The sequence below is a fragment of the Nerophis lumbriciformis genome, linkage group LG03, assembly GCF_033978685.3.
Source record: "Nerophis lumbriciformis linkage group LG03, RoL_Nlum_v2.1, whole genome shotgun sequence".
NCBI classification, from domain to species: Eukaryota; Metazoa; Chordata; class Actinopteri; order Syngnathiformes; family Syngnathidae; genus Nerophis; species Nerophis lumbriciformis.
In genome coordinates this window covers 13,832,415-13,849,306 of record NC_084550.2, presented here as the reverse complement: position 1 = coordinate 13,849,306, position 16,892 = coordinate 13,832,415, and the positions used below count along the sequence as shown (strand labels likewise).

Here is a 16,892-nt window from a genome sequence, read left to right as displayed (position 1 = left end):
ACACACAAAATAAACATAGCGCTCACCTTCTGAAGTTATTCTTCATTCGTAAATCCTTCGAATTCTTCGTCTTCGGTGTCCGAATTGAAAAGTTGCGCAAGCGTGGGATCCAAAATGGCCGGTTCCGTCTCGTAGAAGTCATCGGGAGTCAGTGTCGCTGTTGTTCTGTGAATCCTGCCTTCCGGAAAGCTCGGACCACAGTTGTGACCGAAATATCTGCCCAAGCATTTACGATCCACTGGCAAATGTTGGCGTATGTCGTCCGAGGCTGTCTGCCCGTCTTAGTGAAGGTGTGTTCGCCTTCGGAGCTGTGTGAAAAAAGCCACCCGGCCTCTTCGCGTAAACTTCCCTTAACCACTCGCTCATCTTTTCTTCATCCATCCATCCCTTCGAGTTAGCTTTTATGATGACGCCGGCTGGAAAGGTCTCTTTTGGCAAGGTCTTCCTTTTGAATATCACCATGAGTGGAAGTTAGCATGGCAAGCTAGAACCACAGTGAAGGATGACTTCTCATTCCCTGTGGAGCGAATATTCACCGTACGTGCTCCCGTTCCACAGTGCGGTTCAGTTGCTGTGAAATACGGTAGTAATCCGTGTGCGGATGGAGAGATTGCGTCTTTTTATGAACCGGATCGTTTAGTAGGAGCCATTTTGTGGTCTTTACAGATGTAAACAGGAAATGAAACGTACGGTGATATCCGCGCGTTTTTTCTTCTTCTTCCGGGGGCGGGTGAAGCGCTTCCTGTTCTATGGGGGCGGGTGAAGCGCTTCCTGTTCTATGGGGGCGGGTGCTTTCCTTGGCGGTTGCTTGCGTAGAAGAAGAAGCGCTTCCTGTTCTACCGGGAAAAAAGATGGCGGCTGTTTACCGAAGTTGCGAAACCGAAACTTTATGAAAATGAATCGTAATAAAGCGCACCGGGTTATTAGGCGCACTGTCAGCTTTTGAGAAAAATTGTGGTTTTTAGGTGCGCCTTATAGTGCGGAAAATACGGTATCTTGTTTTTGCAGTCTATTCAATTGAATATAGGTTGAAAAGGATTTGCAAATCAGTGTATTCTGTTTTTATTTACGATTTACACAACGTGCCAACTTTGCTAGTTTTGGGGTTTGTATAAGCACTAACGCAGACTGACTATTTTAGCGGCGCATTGATAGCAGTGAGCTAATGCTAGCTTCGATGCTATTGTTGACACACTGACCCGGCAGCTGTGTCTCAAGTAAATTCTTGATTATAATTCATGCATCTCTCACCTGCTAGTAGACAAATGTGGCCTGGTCCACTTTCACATCCCAAAGGTGGCAAAAAATACACAAAAAGACGCTAGTTGCATGAACTTTTTAACTCTTTGTGAGGATTGCGTCTGAATTGTCATCCAAACGGGAGTTTAGTTTGTATGTTTCGCACCCAGCAATGCTGCGGATGCTAGTGTCACAATAAAGCTACATCTGGGTAGCACTCTGGTTTCTAAAACTTATTGTTCATCTTTGTGTTTGAGCTCAAAATTATAAGGTTCTGGATCATAATTTCTCCCAAAGTAATAGTTGTTGGCTCTCACAAAGTCTGCTTGATTAACATTGTTGCTGATGGGGAATGGATCTGCAGTTCCTTCTCTAAATCACTAATCACATGACAAGCTTGCTCTATATCTCTCAAAATGGCTCGGGAATCTCCGTGAGATTGATACTATTTTGATCATATCTAATTGCAAACTTTGAAGTCTTTTGCTGTCATAAATCAGATGTATGATAATAGCTTTAATATAGAGGAGACTTGTTTTTCCACTCTACTGCTACTTTAAGGTTTTATTACTTACATAAAAAATATTAAACAATTTAGCACCATCTCATCTTGCAGATTGTATTCAAAGATTTAAGGAGTTTTGTCATACTCTTACACATACGGTATGAAATTTGGACTCAGGTCCTGGCAAGTATTAAGAAAGGCAGTAAAGGAGAACAGTAATAAATAAAATAAAATAACAGGACAGAGGGAGACTATGGAGCCCGGCTAGCGTTCAGCAGTCTGACAGCTGCAGGGAAGAAGCTCTCTCTGACCTGGGTGGTTTTGCTCCTTATACTCCGCAGAGTATAAGGAGCTTGTGTGCACGGTGAGTGCAGTCCTTCATGATACTGAAGACCCTTCCCCTGCATCTTCGCATGTACAGTTCTGAGGTGTTGGGAAGCCTGCTTCCAACGGTCTTCTGTGCAGCCTTCACCACCCTCTGCAGTGCCTTCCTCTTCGCCACTGTGCAGCAGTGGGCCTTCCTGACTACACAGGATGTGTTATAGCACACCCAGGTATCTGAAGCGGAGACCACTTCCACAGCTGCCCCTCCAATGTACAGTGGGGGAGGTAGGCCTCTGTCCCTTCTGAAGTCCACCACCATTTCCTCGGTCTTCTTGACATTGATGTAGAGGTTGTTTTCTCTGCACCACTGCTCCAAGTGTTCAACCTGTCTGTATTTGGACTCATCGTTGTTAGTGATGCGTCCCACTACTGCTGTGTCATCCGCAAACTTCACTACATGACAGTTGGGAAGTCTCCCCGAGCAGTCATGTCAGAATAGTGAACAGGAGGGGGTTCGGCCCACAACCCTGGGGAGAGCCAGTGCTGAGGGTGATGAAGGAGGAGGCAGTGTTGAGTATCCTGATTGTCTGAGGTCTACTGGTCAGGAAGTCCATTGTACCCTACGTTCTATCCAGAAACCTACGCTCCAAGAACACCGGCTTATTGGTGATTCCCAGTGCACAAAAAAAGTCTGCAGGCTCTAGAGTGTTTATTCGGGCTCCAGTACTCAGAATGCCGTACTGGCAAAAGTTAGAGATGCCACCCCGGTAGACCAGTTGATCTGCCGCTTCTTTTCCCCTCCCCTCCCCCTCTCCTTGGAGAAGTTACCAGATGGCCATGGATAATCCCTGGAAAAATACAGTCTGGAAGAAGTGCTAGCTGTTCCAAGTCATGACTTAGTGTAGATCACTACTCTATGACCTGGATAGAGACCTCCTACAACCCTCTGCTTGCCCCCAATGGACTGGACTCACATTGTCATGAATTATGTCATTGTGGTTTTTGCAGTCCTTCGAGGCACCTGTGATTAAGGGCTAAATCTTTGATCGATGAGATTTTACAGGCACTACCCACTCTTCAATACAATGTCAGATATGGAACAGTTAGTGAATTACTACAACAAAATTATCAACTTAGTTTTACCATCTTTTTACCTTATTTGACAAGGCTACACCAAAAACAGAACATTTGTAGAGTTTGGCCCACCTGGATAACCCTGCGGCTGAGACCGGTCCTTTCTGACAGTTTCTGGAGAGTCTGAGCATCTGGATTGTTGTCCTTTGCAAACTGAGTTTGCATAACCTGAAGACAAAGTTGACAGAGGGAATCAGACTCATGTACCTGAAGCAGGGAGTTAAGACATTTGCTTATCTTCAGTAATCCAAATTCTGGAAAAAGTCATGGAATTGACAGACTTGAGTGGTGGTATTCAGTTGTTTTGTTTTGTAGGGAAAAAAGCTAACAGAAATGACCTAAACTACTTAGTCACTTCAAATGGAGACTGTAAGAAATACTAAAAGAAGGTTGTAAAAGTCCAGCATACTGGTAGACCAAGGAAATCAGAAAACTTCAAGCAATAGGTCTTGAAAACAGAAAATGCTCAGCAATAAAAGAACAAAACTGGAATCGTCACAAAAAAGTTCAACAAAAGTGGTCATTGACATCTAAACAGTAAAAAACAAGGTTCCAATGGACTAAAGAAAATCAATGGTGGACTATAGATGACTGGAGGAAGGTCCTATTCAGTGATTAATGGGGAATCTGCATTGGGCAAGGTGATGATGCTGGAACTTTGGTTTGGTTTTGGTTCCAATGAGATATATGAAGACGACTGCCTGAAGAAAACATCTTCACAGTCATTGATGATATGTGCTGCATGTCAGGTCATGATGGCTGTCATTACATCTTCAATACATGCACACCTTGAGTTTCTGTCTCTTATTCCATCAACGGACATGATGTTTGGAGTGGATGACATAATTTTCTACATAATGCATCTTGCCAAAGAGCAAAAAGTGTCAAAACTGTCCTTGAAGAAAGATACATAAGGTCAATGTCGTGTTCTGCAAATAGTCTGGATCTTAGTCCAGTTTAAAATGTGTGGTGGAAACTGAAGAAAACAGTGGATGACAAGTCGCCACTCAGCTGAGATAGGCTCCAGCACCCCCCGCGACCCCAAAAGGGACAAGCGGTAGAAAATGGATGGCTGGATGGATTGATGGTGGATTACAGGACTAAAAACCTGCAAAGCTGATCTGAGAAAGTTGGAGCAACACTGATGAAGAGTTCCATGCAAGCTCTCATAAAAGCCAGAGGTGGTGCAACTAAGTACTAGTGTGTGTTGGAGTGGGGTTTTTTTAGGATTAAAAACAATTTTAAACTCTGATCTGAAAATGAACCCTTTACCAACTACCTCAATTTATATTCTTAATTTCTGTCAGTGTTTCTTAGAGCCAGAAAGTTGCCATTTGATATGGGGCAGCGTAGCTCGGTTGGTAGAGCGGCCGTGCCAGCAACCTGAGGGTTCGAGGTTCAATCCCCGCTTCTGCCATCCTAGTCACAGCTGTTGTGTCCTTGGGCAAGACACTTTACCCACTTGCTCCCAGTGCCACCCACACAGGTTTAAAAACGTAATTTAGATAATGGGTTTCACTATGTAAAGCGCTTTGAGTCACTAGAGAAAAAGCGCTATATAAATATAATTCACTTCAATATAATTCACTTCACTACAGTTTTGTCTCATGTCTGTTTAATTTTGAATGAGCATCTTCTATTTCTGCTGAGTCCATCATTTCTACCAGAGGTCGTGTATTGGATGTGTAAAAGATGACTATGTGGGTGGTATTTCATGTCTCAAGACCCGCTAAAGAGTGACCTCTGTGCACTGACACACTCCATGACATCCCCCTTTGGATCCCCCTCGCTCAACGGACGACAGAAAAAGCTCTCTCCACACTCCTCCGACTCCAAAAATTCTGAGTACCAATGCCTCCTATCTTCTCGATAACTTTTTCCTTGGCAACCGCCCACCTCGTCCAGTCAGAAGCCGAACCCGAGGCGTAGTTCTAGTACCTGTAGCTGGTCAACGGTGAAGCTGGTCCTGGCCCTCTTGGCAGGTTTGGACACTGCGCTGGAACCGTCCTCTTCTGCCTCCTCTTCATCTATTTTCGATTGCTCTTCACAGGATAAAGCATAGTTCCAAAGTTTAAGCTCAACTTTTTCCTAGTTCCCTTGAATATTTGCACTGTGTTTACATCTAAAAGAGGCACACTTATTTACAAAAAACATGTCTTCAAGCTCTGGTACAATAGGACCATTGATAGGTTTGGATATTGTTTTTATTTTTATTGAGGGTCACATTGTAATTATGGCTGCCCTCAGAGGGCCGCTTGTAACAGTGTATATAAATTAATATTAATTTATTTAGCCTCGTTACACAATTTGCACAATTTATTTTTTTACTAAAAGATTGATAACTTACTTTGAAATCCTAAGTCAAGGTGAAAACTTTTAACGCCTTGTAGTGTAAAACTTATGCAATGCAGTACATTTGTCAAAAGAAACATTTCAATTACATTTAGCAAAAAATAAATAGCTTTCCTCTTAAAGTAATGTGGCAGACCACAAAATAACAGAGGTGGGACCAAGTCATTGCTTTGCAAGTCACAAGTAAGTCTCAAGTCTTTGCCCTCAAGTCTCGAGTCAAGTCCCGAGTCAAGACAGGCAAGTATCGAGTCAAGTCCAAAGTCAAGACTGGAAAGTCTCAAGTCAAGTCCCAAGTCCTGCATTTTGAGTTTTGAGTCCTTTTAAGTTATTTTAACCACAGACTAATATATTTACACAGATTGTGTATGCTTTTAAAACGCTGTATTTATTTATTAAAACAAGTGCATTTGAAATTGCAGGGAAAAAAATAGTGCTGACATTGCACTTCATAATAGCACTATTAACCAGTCATTCTAAACATTTAACTCATTCCTTTACAGAATAAACACATTTGCAAAAACAAGTGCAACTGTACTTATTTGTACAGAAGTGTTAACATTGTATTTCCATGGCATATTGCATTGTAACTAGTTCCACAGCAGTTTCTATCCTGTTCTTACCTTATATCATTGATCTCATCTCATACTGTATGTGTGCTGATGTGTGCGTACACATGAAAAACATAACAAATACATGAACATAACAATGAACAGAGTTGTACTTTTTAGATGTCAGGGCCCTATGCAATATGTACACATATTCTTAATATAGTATACATTTTAACTGACCTTTATTTGACTGGTTGTCTTTTTGTAGGTGGCTAAAATACACGGTGCTGCTGACCACCGTCTAACGTTACGTTACTGTGTGTGATACATTGACTGACGTAACGTTATGTATAGGTACCTCATGCAACCCTGCTTAAAAAAATCACTTGACAAAAAGTATGAATAAGGTAGCGAACTGCAGTGGACGCAACATATTGCAGTGTTTGCAATGACTATAACCATAGACATCTTATAAGTAGACGCAGCATTGGTTGCTGTGACGTGAGCAATTTGACCGCCATCTTGAAGTGGTGATGAGTAGCCGGCGAGCAGCCTAAACTGACAGTTGACAGGTAGAAAACAAAGATGCTGGGCTGGTGTTCAGAGTTTTCCTACTCAAATGAGCGGACTTTTGAAAATAGGAATCGGGGGATTACTATTCACAAGTAAGATTTAACATTAACGTAATATTGGTTGTATTTTATGAAAATAATATTACCACAGAGTTGAGAAGGAGCAAAGATCTTCAATATTTGTATGTGAAAATCACAAAGAAATCTTCTGAAGGAGGATGACCCTCCTACAGGGGTTTGGTTTACAAACTTTCAGCCCCACCTAAAACAAAATTCACCAGCCGCCACTGATTATGATGCATTCTCATTTTAGGCAAAATATAAGACAATACTTTCTTAACAGTATAATAGTAACCAGGAATAAGTCTTCAAATAACAATATTCAAATACTAACATTGTTGGGTAAGACACACTGTGGTTTTATTCTGAATCCAGTGAAACAGATTGGTGGTTTTAGCTGATATAAAGACTTTCAGGTGTTTATATATATTTAAGTATTTGGCAGACACTTTTATCCAAAGCGACATACATAAAAAAATACATATATAACAATTACTGTAAACATTATCATTTAAGGGAAGAATGTAATACAAAATATCAATACGAAGTGTCATGACAGAATAAACTCTCTGCTGCTGCAGCAACAGAGATACAGTCTACAGGTCCCTAAGATATATAGATATCTAATGTATTCATACATTGTTTATGGAGGATATACGCATGTATATATAACCTAGTCATATTGTTTCTTCAACTTAAAAATAACTGACCGTTTTTTTCCCCCTTCTCTGGGATTATATTCCCAGTTTTGATCTCGGACGTCTGGTCACTTATAGCGTATAAGAATATTATATTACTGTTAAGCAAACTATGAATAATAAAACACGCCAAAACATGTGTCCGTTATCATAGCTACACGCATGACAAAAAGCGCGTGAAAATCAGTGGTATTTAGTGAGGTAAGATGAATTAAATGCGCTGACAGTTCATTGTTCCTGCCAAATGAATTGCACTGAGTGGAGCGGATCACCACTCCTAGATGGCGGCCCAGCGTCTCGTCTGCGCCAGTAGGCAGTAGCGCTCGATGCTGCGTACCCTTAGAACATGTCTATGGTTATAACGTTAGCAGTGAGTTTCCAGCCTCACTGATTTAACTACACAGCAAATAAAAGTCACGTTACTTAGCCAATAAACGTTATCTTACATTCAAAACTTACCCTTCTTTGTGCAACTTCAAATGTCGAACGAAGTTGGAAGTTGTTGCTTCTCCGTCTGTTATATTTGAAATGCGTGATTTCCATACGGCAATTCGTTTTTTGTTGACCAAGTCGTAGTTTTTATACCCGAATGAAACCAACTTTGGCATAATTGTTTCTCACTGGCGCGTTGTTTGACAACTCTTGTTCATTGGTTGTCCTGCAATTTGATTGGATGAATGCTGTGTGATGAAAACAAGGTAGATCTAATTTGATTGGCTATTGTACTGAGAGCACACCAGCTGACAGGAACAGCACGCTGATAGACACACACGTACACAATGAAAGATACGGAGCGCTCCCAAATAACTTTTTAATCGTTGGGTTTTGGGGAAAGTAGCAAGTCATGTCAAGTCAAAAGGCTCAAGTCCAAGTGAAGTCACAAGTCATTGATGTTAAAGTCTAAGTCGAGTTGCAAGTCTCTTTACATTTTGTCAAGTCGAGTCTAAAGTCATCAAATTCATGACTCGAGTCTGACTCGAGTCCAAGTCATGTGACTCGGGTCCACACCTCTGCAAAATAATGTAGTGAACCACATACAATGACTTGGCTTGCCGCACAAAGTAATGTGGCAGACAACAAAATTACGAGGCAATCCACATAAAATAATGTGGTGGACCACATAAAAAAAAAAAAAAATCATGTGGCAGGCCTCTATAAATTATGTGGGAGCACATAAAATTATCTAGCGGAGAACGTAAAATGACGTGGCTAGCCACATAAGAGGATTTAGCAAACACAAAAATTATCTGGCAGACCACAAAATGACGTAACAATCCACATAAAATTAACTGGTAGACCACAAAATGATGTGGCGGGCCACCTTAAATGAAGTGGCCAGCTGCATAAAGTAATGTGGCCGCCCACATAAAAAAATGAAGTGACGGGCCACATTAAACGAAGTGGCGGGCCAGATCTGGCCCCCAGGCCTTGAGTTGACACCATTGGGCTGGATAATGATGGATGAGATGGATACAAAGAAGACAATTAACATGACAAATGTCCAAATGACTAAACATTTGATCAGAGTGTCCTGGTTATGACTCAGTTGCTCTCACCATGTTCCTTGGATCGTTTGATGTTGTCCATGATGAGATCATAGTGGGGCCTGCAGAAGACTCTGTTCTCCAGCAGTCCACACTCCTCCCCAGTGGTCAGCTGACGCTTACAGGTGGCACAGGAGAAACACGCCAGGTGGAAGGTGCTGCCTCTTGTCCGCCGCACCCAGTCACCAGAGTGGATGTTACGACCACAGCGGCTGCAGCGAGTCCCGTACTTCCTGCAGGACGTAACACAAACCTTCATGCAAAAGTCAAATGATAAAAGACAAACACGGGAAAGTTTGGAGAGGGAACGGCGACAAAGACAAAATGTCAACGCACGACTTCTAGTGCAACAAGCAAAATCATGGCCCGCACAACATTTCATGAAAGTAATTATAAATCACCAAAAAGAGGAACAATTTATAATTTCATAAAAGGAATGTCCCAAAATACCAAAGTGACAGCAAAATCCACAAATCATTTTGTCTTTACTTCCTGTAGACATTCTCTTTACGCTTGTTTTTTTTTCTGAAAATGTAAAATGTTTTGTTTTTTGTCTATTAAAATTGTAAGTTGTTTTTCGGCATTTATTAATTTGTTTTAATTGCACAGTGTTTTGTTTTTGTTATTTATATTTACTGAAATTCTAAGTTGTTTCATCTTGTTTCCTGTGTGTTTTCTGAAATTGTAAACCGTTTTGTTTTTTGTTCATTAAGTTTTCTGAAATTGTAAAGTGTTTGTTTTTTCGGAAATTGTAGTTTTGTTTTCTAAAATTATAAACAGATTTTTTTTTGTTAATTATGCTTACTGAAATTCGTAAGTTGTTTCATCTTTTATTAGTTTTCTTAAATTAAGTGTTTTTTTTGTGTTTCCTAAAATAGTAAAGTGTTTTTTTTTGTTTAAGTTTTCTAAAATTATACGTTGTTTCGGCATTTGGCTTCATTAAATTTGTTTTAATTGTAAAGTGTTTTGTTAATTATGCTTACTGAAATTGTAAAGTGTTTTTTGTGTGTTTTCTGAAATAGTAAAGTGTTTTGTTTTATTTTTCCAAGTTTTCTAAAATTGTAAAGAGTTTCGTATGTTCATTACGTTTTCTGGAATTGTAAGATGTTTCAACTTTTGCTGTTGTTTTTTGAAGTTGTAAAGTGTTTCGCTGGTTTGTTTTCTGAAATTGTAAAATATTTTGTGGTCCGTGATTTTGTGCTGTTTTCCTTTCATTTTTCCCAGGTAAACACAACAATCGAATATACGTTCATCCAAAATGCAAAAATGTGTGCTTATCTGTGTGATGACAAATTGATTTGGAAGCAATGTCTGATCATTACCTTATAAAATTCGAAGTTCTGACTCATTGTCAACAAGCTAATAATAATAATAATAACTGCTATAGCAGCCGCAACATTAATGCTGCCACAACGATGACTCTTGCTGACCTACTGCCTTCGGTAATGGCACCATTCCCAAATTATGTCGGCTCTATTGATAACCTCACTAACAACTTTGACAATGCCCTGCGCGAAACCATTGATAGTATAGCACCTCTAAAACAAAAAAGGGCCCCTAAAAGGCGCACCCCACGGTTTACAGAAGAAACTAGAGCTCATAAATTATGTAGAAAGTTGGAACGCAACTGGCGCGCGACTAAGCTTGAGGTTTTCCATCAAGCATGGAGTGATAGTTTAATATCGTATAAACGCATGCTTACCTTAGCTAAAGCTAAATATTACTCAAATCTCATACGCCTCAACAAAAACGACCCTAAATTTTTGTTTAGTACAGTAGCATGCATTCGGTCTCCCCTAGAGAGAGGGGGGGGTTACCCACATATGCGGTCCTCTCCAAGGTTTCTCATAGTCATTCACATCGACGTCCCACTGGGGTGAGTTTTTCCTTGCCCTTATGTGGGCTCTGTACCGAGGATGTCGTTGTGGCTTGTGCAGCCCTTTGAGACACTTGTGATTTAGGGCTATATAAATAAACATTGATTGATTGATTGATTGAAGCAATATTTAGCTTTAGTTTTTAGCATAACGGTCCGTGTACCTTCCGTTCATTCGGTTTCCAATTCTCTAATGCGAATCAAAAAACACATTTTGGGCCATTTTTTGTATTTTCATTTCTGAGACAAAAGTTGGACAACTATTTAACGACACTTTTAAAAAAAAAACATTAGGACTTGTGCTGAACAAAAATGTTACCATTATGCTAAAAACATGATAAACGCAAAGGAAAAGCTCAAATACTGCTTCCCGTTCAATTTCTCATCACACAGATAACCATTCATTTTTGCATTTTGGATGAACGTATATTAGATTTTTGTGTTTATCTGGAAAAATAAAAATCTATAAAAAAGGAAAACAGCACAAAGTCTAATTTTATGGCAACATTTTAATGAAAATCAACCTTTTTTTGTTTGTTTTCAAATCTTCCATATATAATAAAAATCGAAAAACGGCCCTAACTTTGTTTTTTGATTTGCGTATCATGAACGGAAGGAAATAGTATTTGTGTATAAAACTGTTAGGTACACCTCTGCATAACATTGTATCCTTAACATCAAAGAAAAAAGAAATACAGACTAATTTACAACAAAAGCTACGACTGATCCTCACGCTTCAATACAAAATCAATACGTTAAAAAAAAAATATATTAGGGGCCAGTTCTAGAATTACTACATTCCTCCATAAAATAGACAAACAGCTCTGAAAAGGTTTTATATTACTTAAATTAAAAACTGGTTTTGTTTAATAAAATTCTACCCAAACATTTGATAAAGTCAAATACAAATAAAGCAACAAGAGAAGTATCCAACACTTATCTTTTCTAAAGTAAATCTGTGCAGCACATATAGATAATCTACATCAACAATATGATTGAGTGGCTGGAAAGTACAGATTAAAAATACAAAATAATAAAATAAAATAAATTTACATTGACTGTTAAAAAATCGTTACAAATGAGAATCGGAACTCATTGAAAAATCTATTTTTTGACACCCCTAACAAATACCCTTACTGACATTGTTTTTTAGGCTGTAACAAACGATTTAAAGTGCATCATTTTATTCAGGGGAAAAAATAAAAAAATATTTAATAAAATGGAAGAGCAACATTCACTCAGAACATTAAATATTCAACCTACAAAACAAATTAAAACATTTGTGCAGCTGTTTTTTTATTTATATCAAAATGAGGAAGTTGGCTACAATGCGCACGTTTTGAGATGCAAAGTTTTCCGAAGTGGGATTTGGAGCATGATGTTGATGAAGCAGGTTTTCCGGAGTCACACCTTGACACCACACCCAATATACCCCCCCCCCCCCCTATTGGAGTAAAACTGCCCTAATTTAACATTATTGCAGTCTAAAACGGCACATGTGTCAATATGAGCACGTATCAAATAATTGTAGTTGCATATTACAAAGTCTCCAAGGCAGAAGTGTATTAGAAAGTATCCAGTAACAAACGTGTCCGCATCATGCTCTTAATTTTGAATTATTGTGATCACAATGATATTGTCAGAGTATGATCACAGTATTTGTTTTAATACAGAGCACATTTTGAGGGATGTAGAGGAACATTTATATTTTCATGCTGCAACAGTCCACCTGGAATTATTTGTCTTAAGATATAAAATGTGTCTGGGGTATAATGACAGACCTGTAGAAGAAGAAGAAATTCCTCCTTGTGTACCTCCTCAACAATGCATTCAAGCATAACAATTAAACTTTTTTCACCAAGGACCACCTCGGAAAAAAACAACTTTTCTCTAAGTACCACCATAATGACCCACATTTCTATACAGCAGCGTAGTAGGCCCAAGTATTCATCAAAAACAAGGCAGAAGTTTGATTTGATGTGGTCGTGACCTACCTGAAGTAGTCCAGTTTGCAGAAAACCTGTTCCTCTTTGACATAGCAGCTCACGTGTCGCCCCAGGGACGTTTTGCACACGCAGCAGGACAGGCAGCGCACGTGCCAGCACAAGTTGTTCACCTGCAAGTTAAAAAGCACCACAAACATTCCAGTTTTTGCAGCAAATAATACTCTAAGCACAGCATTTTGATGGAAATGTTGAGAACTGGCATTTAGGGCCGTCGGCAATAACCAGTTAACTCTTGTGATTAATTACACACAAATATCGCATTAATTATGCAGATCAATCACGTAAACATGCTGATCAATCACGTAAATATGCTGATCAATCACGTAACTAAGCAAATCATGTAAACATGCAGATCATGTAACTAAACAGATCAATCATGTTACTAAACAGATCAATCACGTAAGCATGCATATCAAATCATGTGAACATGCAGATCAATCATATAAACATGCAAATTAATCATGTAAATGTGCAGATCAATCACTGCTCCTTCACCTGACAGGCTGATGTGATCAGGTCAATGCGTACGTCAGTGCAAGGACGAGTAAGACGCCGCTGAAATTCACTTCAAAATATATATAGTTTGGAATAAATTACTTCTTTTTTCTTTCTTTCTTTTTTTTAAAGTGTGAAATTCTGAGCATAACATTTGTTGTCAAATAATCATTTGAGTTCATTTAAATTACACCAGTGATTACACCAGCTTACCGACCTCGAAGCTATTTTATTTGGTACATGGTGTAATGATGCGTGACCAGTAGATGGCAGTCACACATAAGAGATACGTGTAGACTCCAATATGATGGCAGTCACACATAAGAGATACATGTAGACTGCAATATGACTCAAGTAAAGAACACCAAAATGTTATATGTTTCATTGAAAATAAAACATTACAGATGGCACTCAAATATATGTCAAAATGTTTTAGTACGACTTTGGTAAGCTATGAAGCCGCACCGCTTGATGGATTGTACTGTGCTTCAACATACAAGTAATAGTATGGTGTGTGTATAAGATTAGACATTATCTGGCATTTTGTTTCGCAATATTATGCAAAAGAAACTTTTCTTACCTTCTGGTACCTGCTAAACTGTATTTGGGATCTGCATAAGTCCTGAAAATGTGCGCGTGTCTGCCTTTGTAGTCCGTGTAGTCTTCGATAAGCTTCTCCTTTTTCTCCATCTTCTTGTTATGGGTCATTCATCCTCCGCTGTTGCCATTTCTAATATAAAGTTCTTACTTATATCTGTGAGTAAGCTCGCCATGAAAGCGCTAAAACATACCGGTATAGTGAGTTTACATTATTCATCTAAGGAACTTTAGTTATTAGAGAGTTGCTAAGAGTGGGCTCTGTACCGAGGATGTCGTTGTGGCTTGTGCAGCCCTTTGAGACACTTGTGATTTAGGGCTATATAAATAAAAATTGATTGATAAACATTGAGTTCCGGTCGGACGGTTTTTCACGAGACACATTTCCGGCGTTGTTGCTAGTGATCCACGGATGAGGAGATGTTGATTTAAGTAAAGTCTGAATGTCAATAAAACAGTTAGCTCCATCTTTTGACACTTCTTCTACTCCCGTCCTTGCACGCTACACCGCTACAATAAAGATGACGGGGAGAAGACGCAGCTGAAGGTGAGCCGCATAAAAATAAGACCGCCCACAAAACAGCGCATCCTGAAGCGACTGTCAAAAAGCGGCTTGAAGATTATCTGTAAAACATGATCTATGCAGCATTTTGACCAAAGAACCACCATTACATTACGTAGACCACAAGGAAGTGTTTTACATTTAGAAAAAAAAAAATATATATATATATATATCCATCCATCCATCCATTTTCTACCGCTTATTCCCTTTGGGGTCGCGGGGGGCGCTGGAGCCTATCTCAGCTACAATCGGGCGGAAGGCGGGGTACACCCTGGACAAGTCGCCACCTCATCGCAGGGCCAACACAGATAGACAGACAACATTCACACTCATATCCACACACTAGGGCCCATTTAGTGTTGCCAATCAACCTATCCCCAGGTGCATGTCTTTGGAAGCGGGAGGAAGCCGGAGTACCCGGAGGGAACCCACGCAGTCACGGGGAGGACATGCAAACTCCACACAGAAAGATCCCGAGCCCGGGATTGAACCCAAGACTGCAGGACCTTCGTATTGTGAGGCAGATGCACTAACCCCTCTGCCACCGTGAAGCCCTATATATATATATATATATATATATATATATATATATATATATATATATATATATATATATATATATATATATATATATATATATATATATATATATATATATATATATATATATATATATATATATATATATATATATATCAGAAGGCAAAGCTCTCAATTTACCGGTCGATCTACTTTCCCATCCTCACCTATGGTCATGAGCTTTGGGTTATGACACGGGTACAAGCGGCCGAAATGAGTTTCCTCCGCCGGGTGGCGGGGCTCTCCCTTAGAGATAGGGTGAGAAGCTCTGCCATCCGGGGGGAGCTCAAAGTAAAGCCGCTGCTCCTCCACATCGAGAGGAGCCAGATGAGGTGGTTCGGGCATCTGGTCAGGATGCCACCTGAACGCCTCCCTAGGGAGGTGTTTAGGGCACGTCCGACCGGTAAGAGGCCACGGGGAAGACCCAGGACATGTTGGGTGGCTGGGGAGAGGAAAGTCTGGGCTTCCCTGCTTAGGCTGCTGCCCCCGCGACCCGACCTCGGATAAGCGGAAGAAGATGGATGGATATATATATACACACACACATATATATATATATTTATATGTATGTATTATTTATATATTATAAATATAATGTATAAATAGTATAATAACTATATATATATATATATATATATATATATATACACACTATAATAACAATATATATTATAATAACAATATATATACTATAATAATAAATAAATAAACATATATATTATAATACATGCATAATAATAAAGACATATATATTATAATTAATTCGAGAGAGAGAGAGAGAGATTTGTTTTACCTCCTACCTTGAGGAGGTACCTGTCCAAAATCTCCTGGCTGCAAGAACTGCAGATCAAGTGTCCGGGCTGGGCGAGGGCAGCCGGGATGGAGGACGGGGACGAGGACAGGGAGCACGGAGAAAAGCAGTCTTCGAAGATATCATCCGACCCAGAAGAGCCCTGTCACAAAACACGCATTTTGAACATTAAAACTTGACATTTCAGCGCCGTGTTAGTTCTTGTCAAAAAGGGCGTCAGAAAAAGCTCAAAAGTTGACATAGTTGTTTACTCGGCGGCACTTTGAAGTACACCGCCGCTCACGAGGTGCTTTTCAACTTCGTACATTTCACCTACTTTATTATTATTATTGTTAATAGTATTATTATTATTATTATTATTATTATTATTATTGTTATTATTATTTATTTCCAAACCACCTACTGTGTCGGCCAAAATGTGTCCATGTTGCAGCTGACCGAGCAGGTCTGTCCCCGCCATGTCTCACACGCCCGCCGGCCACACAGGCTCCGGAGGAAGTGGTCAGTTATCGTTCCCATGGCAACCGATTGTCGCGACATTAAGCGATACATCCATGCTGGGACTTTATCCCCCTCTTCCGTTCGTTCGTGTGTCGACTTGATAGTTGTATATATGTAAAAAAAACAACTAAACAATTCTTATAATAATGTTGCAGCAAAAAGGTCTTGATGAGTTGCACCTGTGATGCCAATTAGACACAATTAATTCCAGGTGTGACCGCACGGGCACATTCTCCAATTAACACAACTTCCCCGACTGTGAGACGTTCTTGAGGATGACGTCATACGTCTACAGTCGGGGAAGTTGTATTAATTGGAGAATTTGGAATTAATTGTGTCTAATTGGCATCACAAGTGCAACTCATCAAGACGTTTTTGCTGCAACATTATTATAAGAATTGTTTAGTTTTATTTATTTTTATTTTTTTTAACATATATACAATATAAAACATATATATATAGTATATATGATACAACAACATGCAAAAT

The 16,892-nt window shown here is 39.5% G+C and overlaps 1 protein-coding gene across 2 annotated transcripts in view; it reads right to left on the bottom strand.

Moving 5' to 3' along the window:
* The window catches only part of LOC133575546 (LIM/homeobox protein Lhx8-like), a 31,074-nt gene extending 14,673 nt beyond the window's left edge, over window positions 1–16,401 (bottom strand). For both annotated transcript variants that reach the window (XM_061928211.1, XM_061928217.1), the window contains exons 1-6: window positions 16,306–16,401; window positions 15,892–16,044; window positions 12,847–12,968; window positions 8,989–9,209; window positions 5,141–5,244; window positions 3,275–3,370 (exon numbers count right to left, since the gene is read on the bottom strand). In XM_061928211.1, coding sequence (XP_061784195.1) covers window positions 3,275–3,370; window positions 5,141–5,244; window positions 8,989–9,209; window positions 12,847–12,968; window positions 15,892–16,044; window positions 16,306–16,362 — 753 coding nt within the window. In that variant the 5' untranslated portion in view covers window positions 16,363–16,401. The remainder of the gene's footprint in view (window positions 1–3,274; window positions 3,371–5,140; window positions 5,245–8,988; window positions 9,210–12,846; window positions 12,969–15,891; window positions 16,045–16,305) is intronic.
* Between the last annotated feature and the right edge of the window lie 491 nt (window positions 16,402–16,892).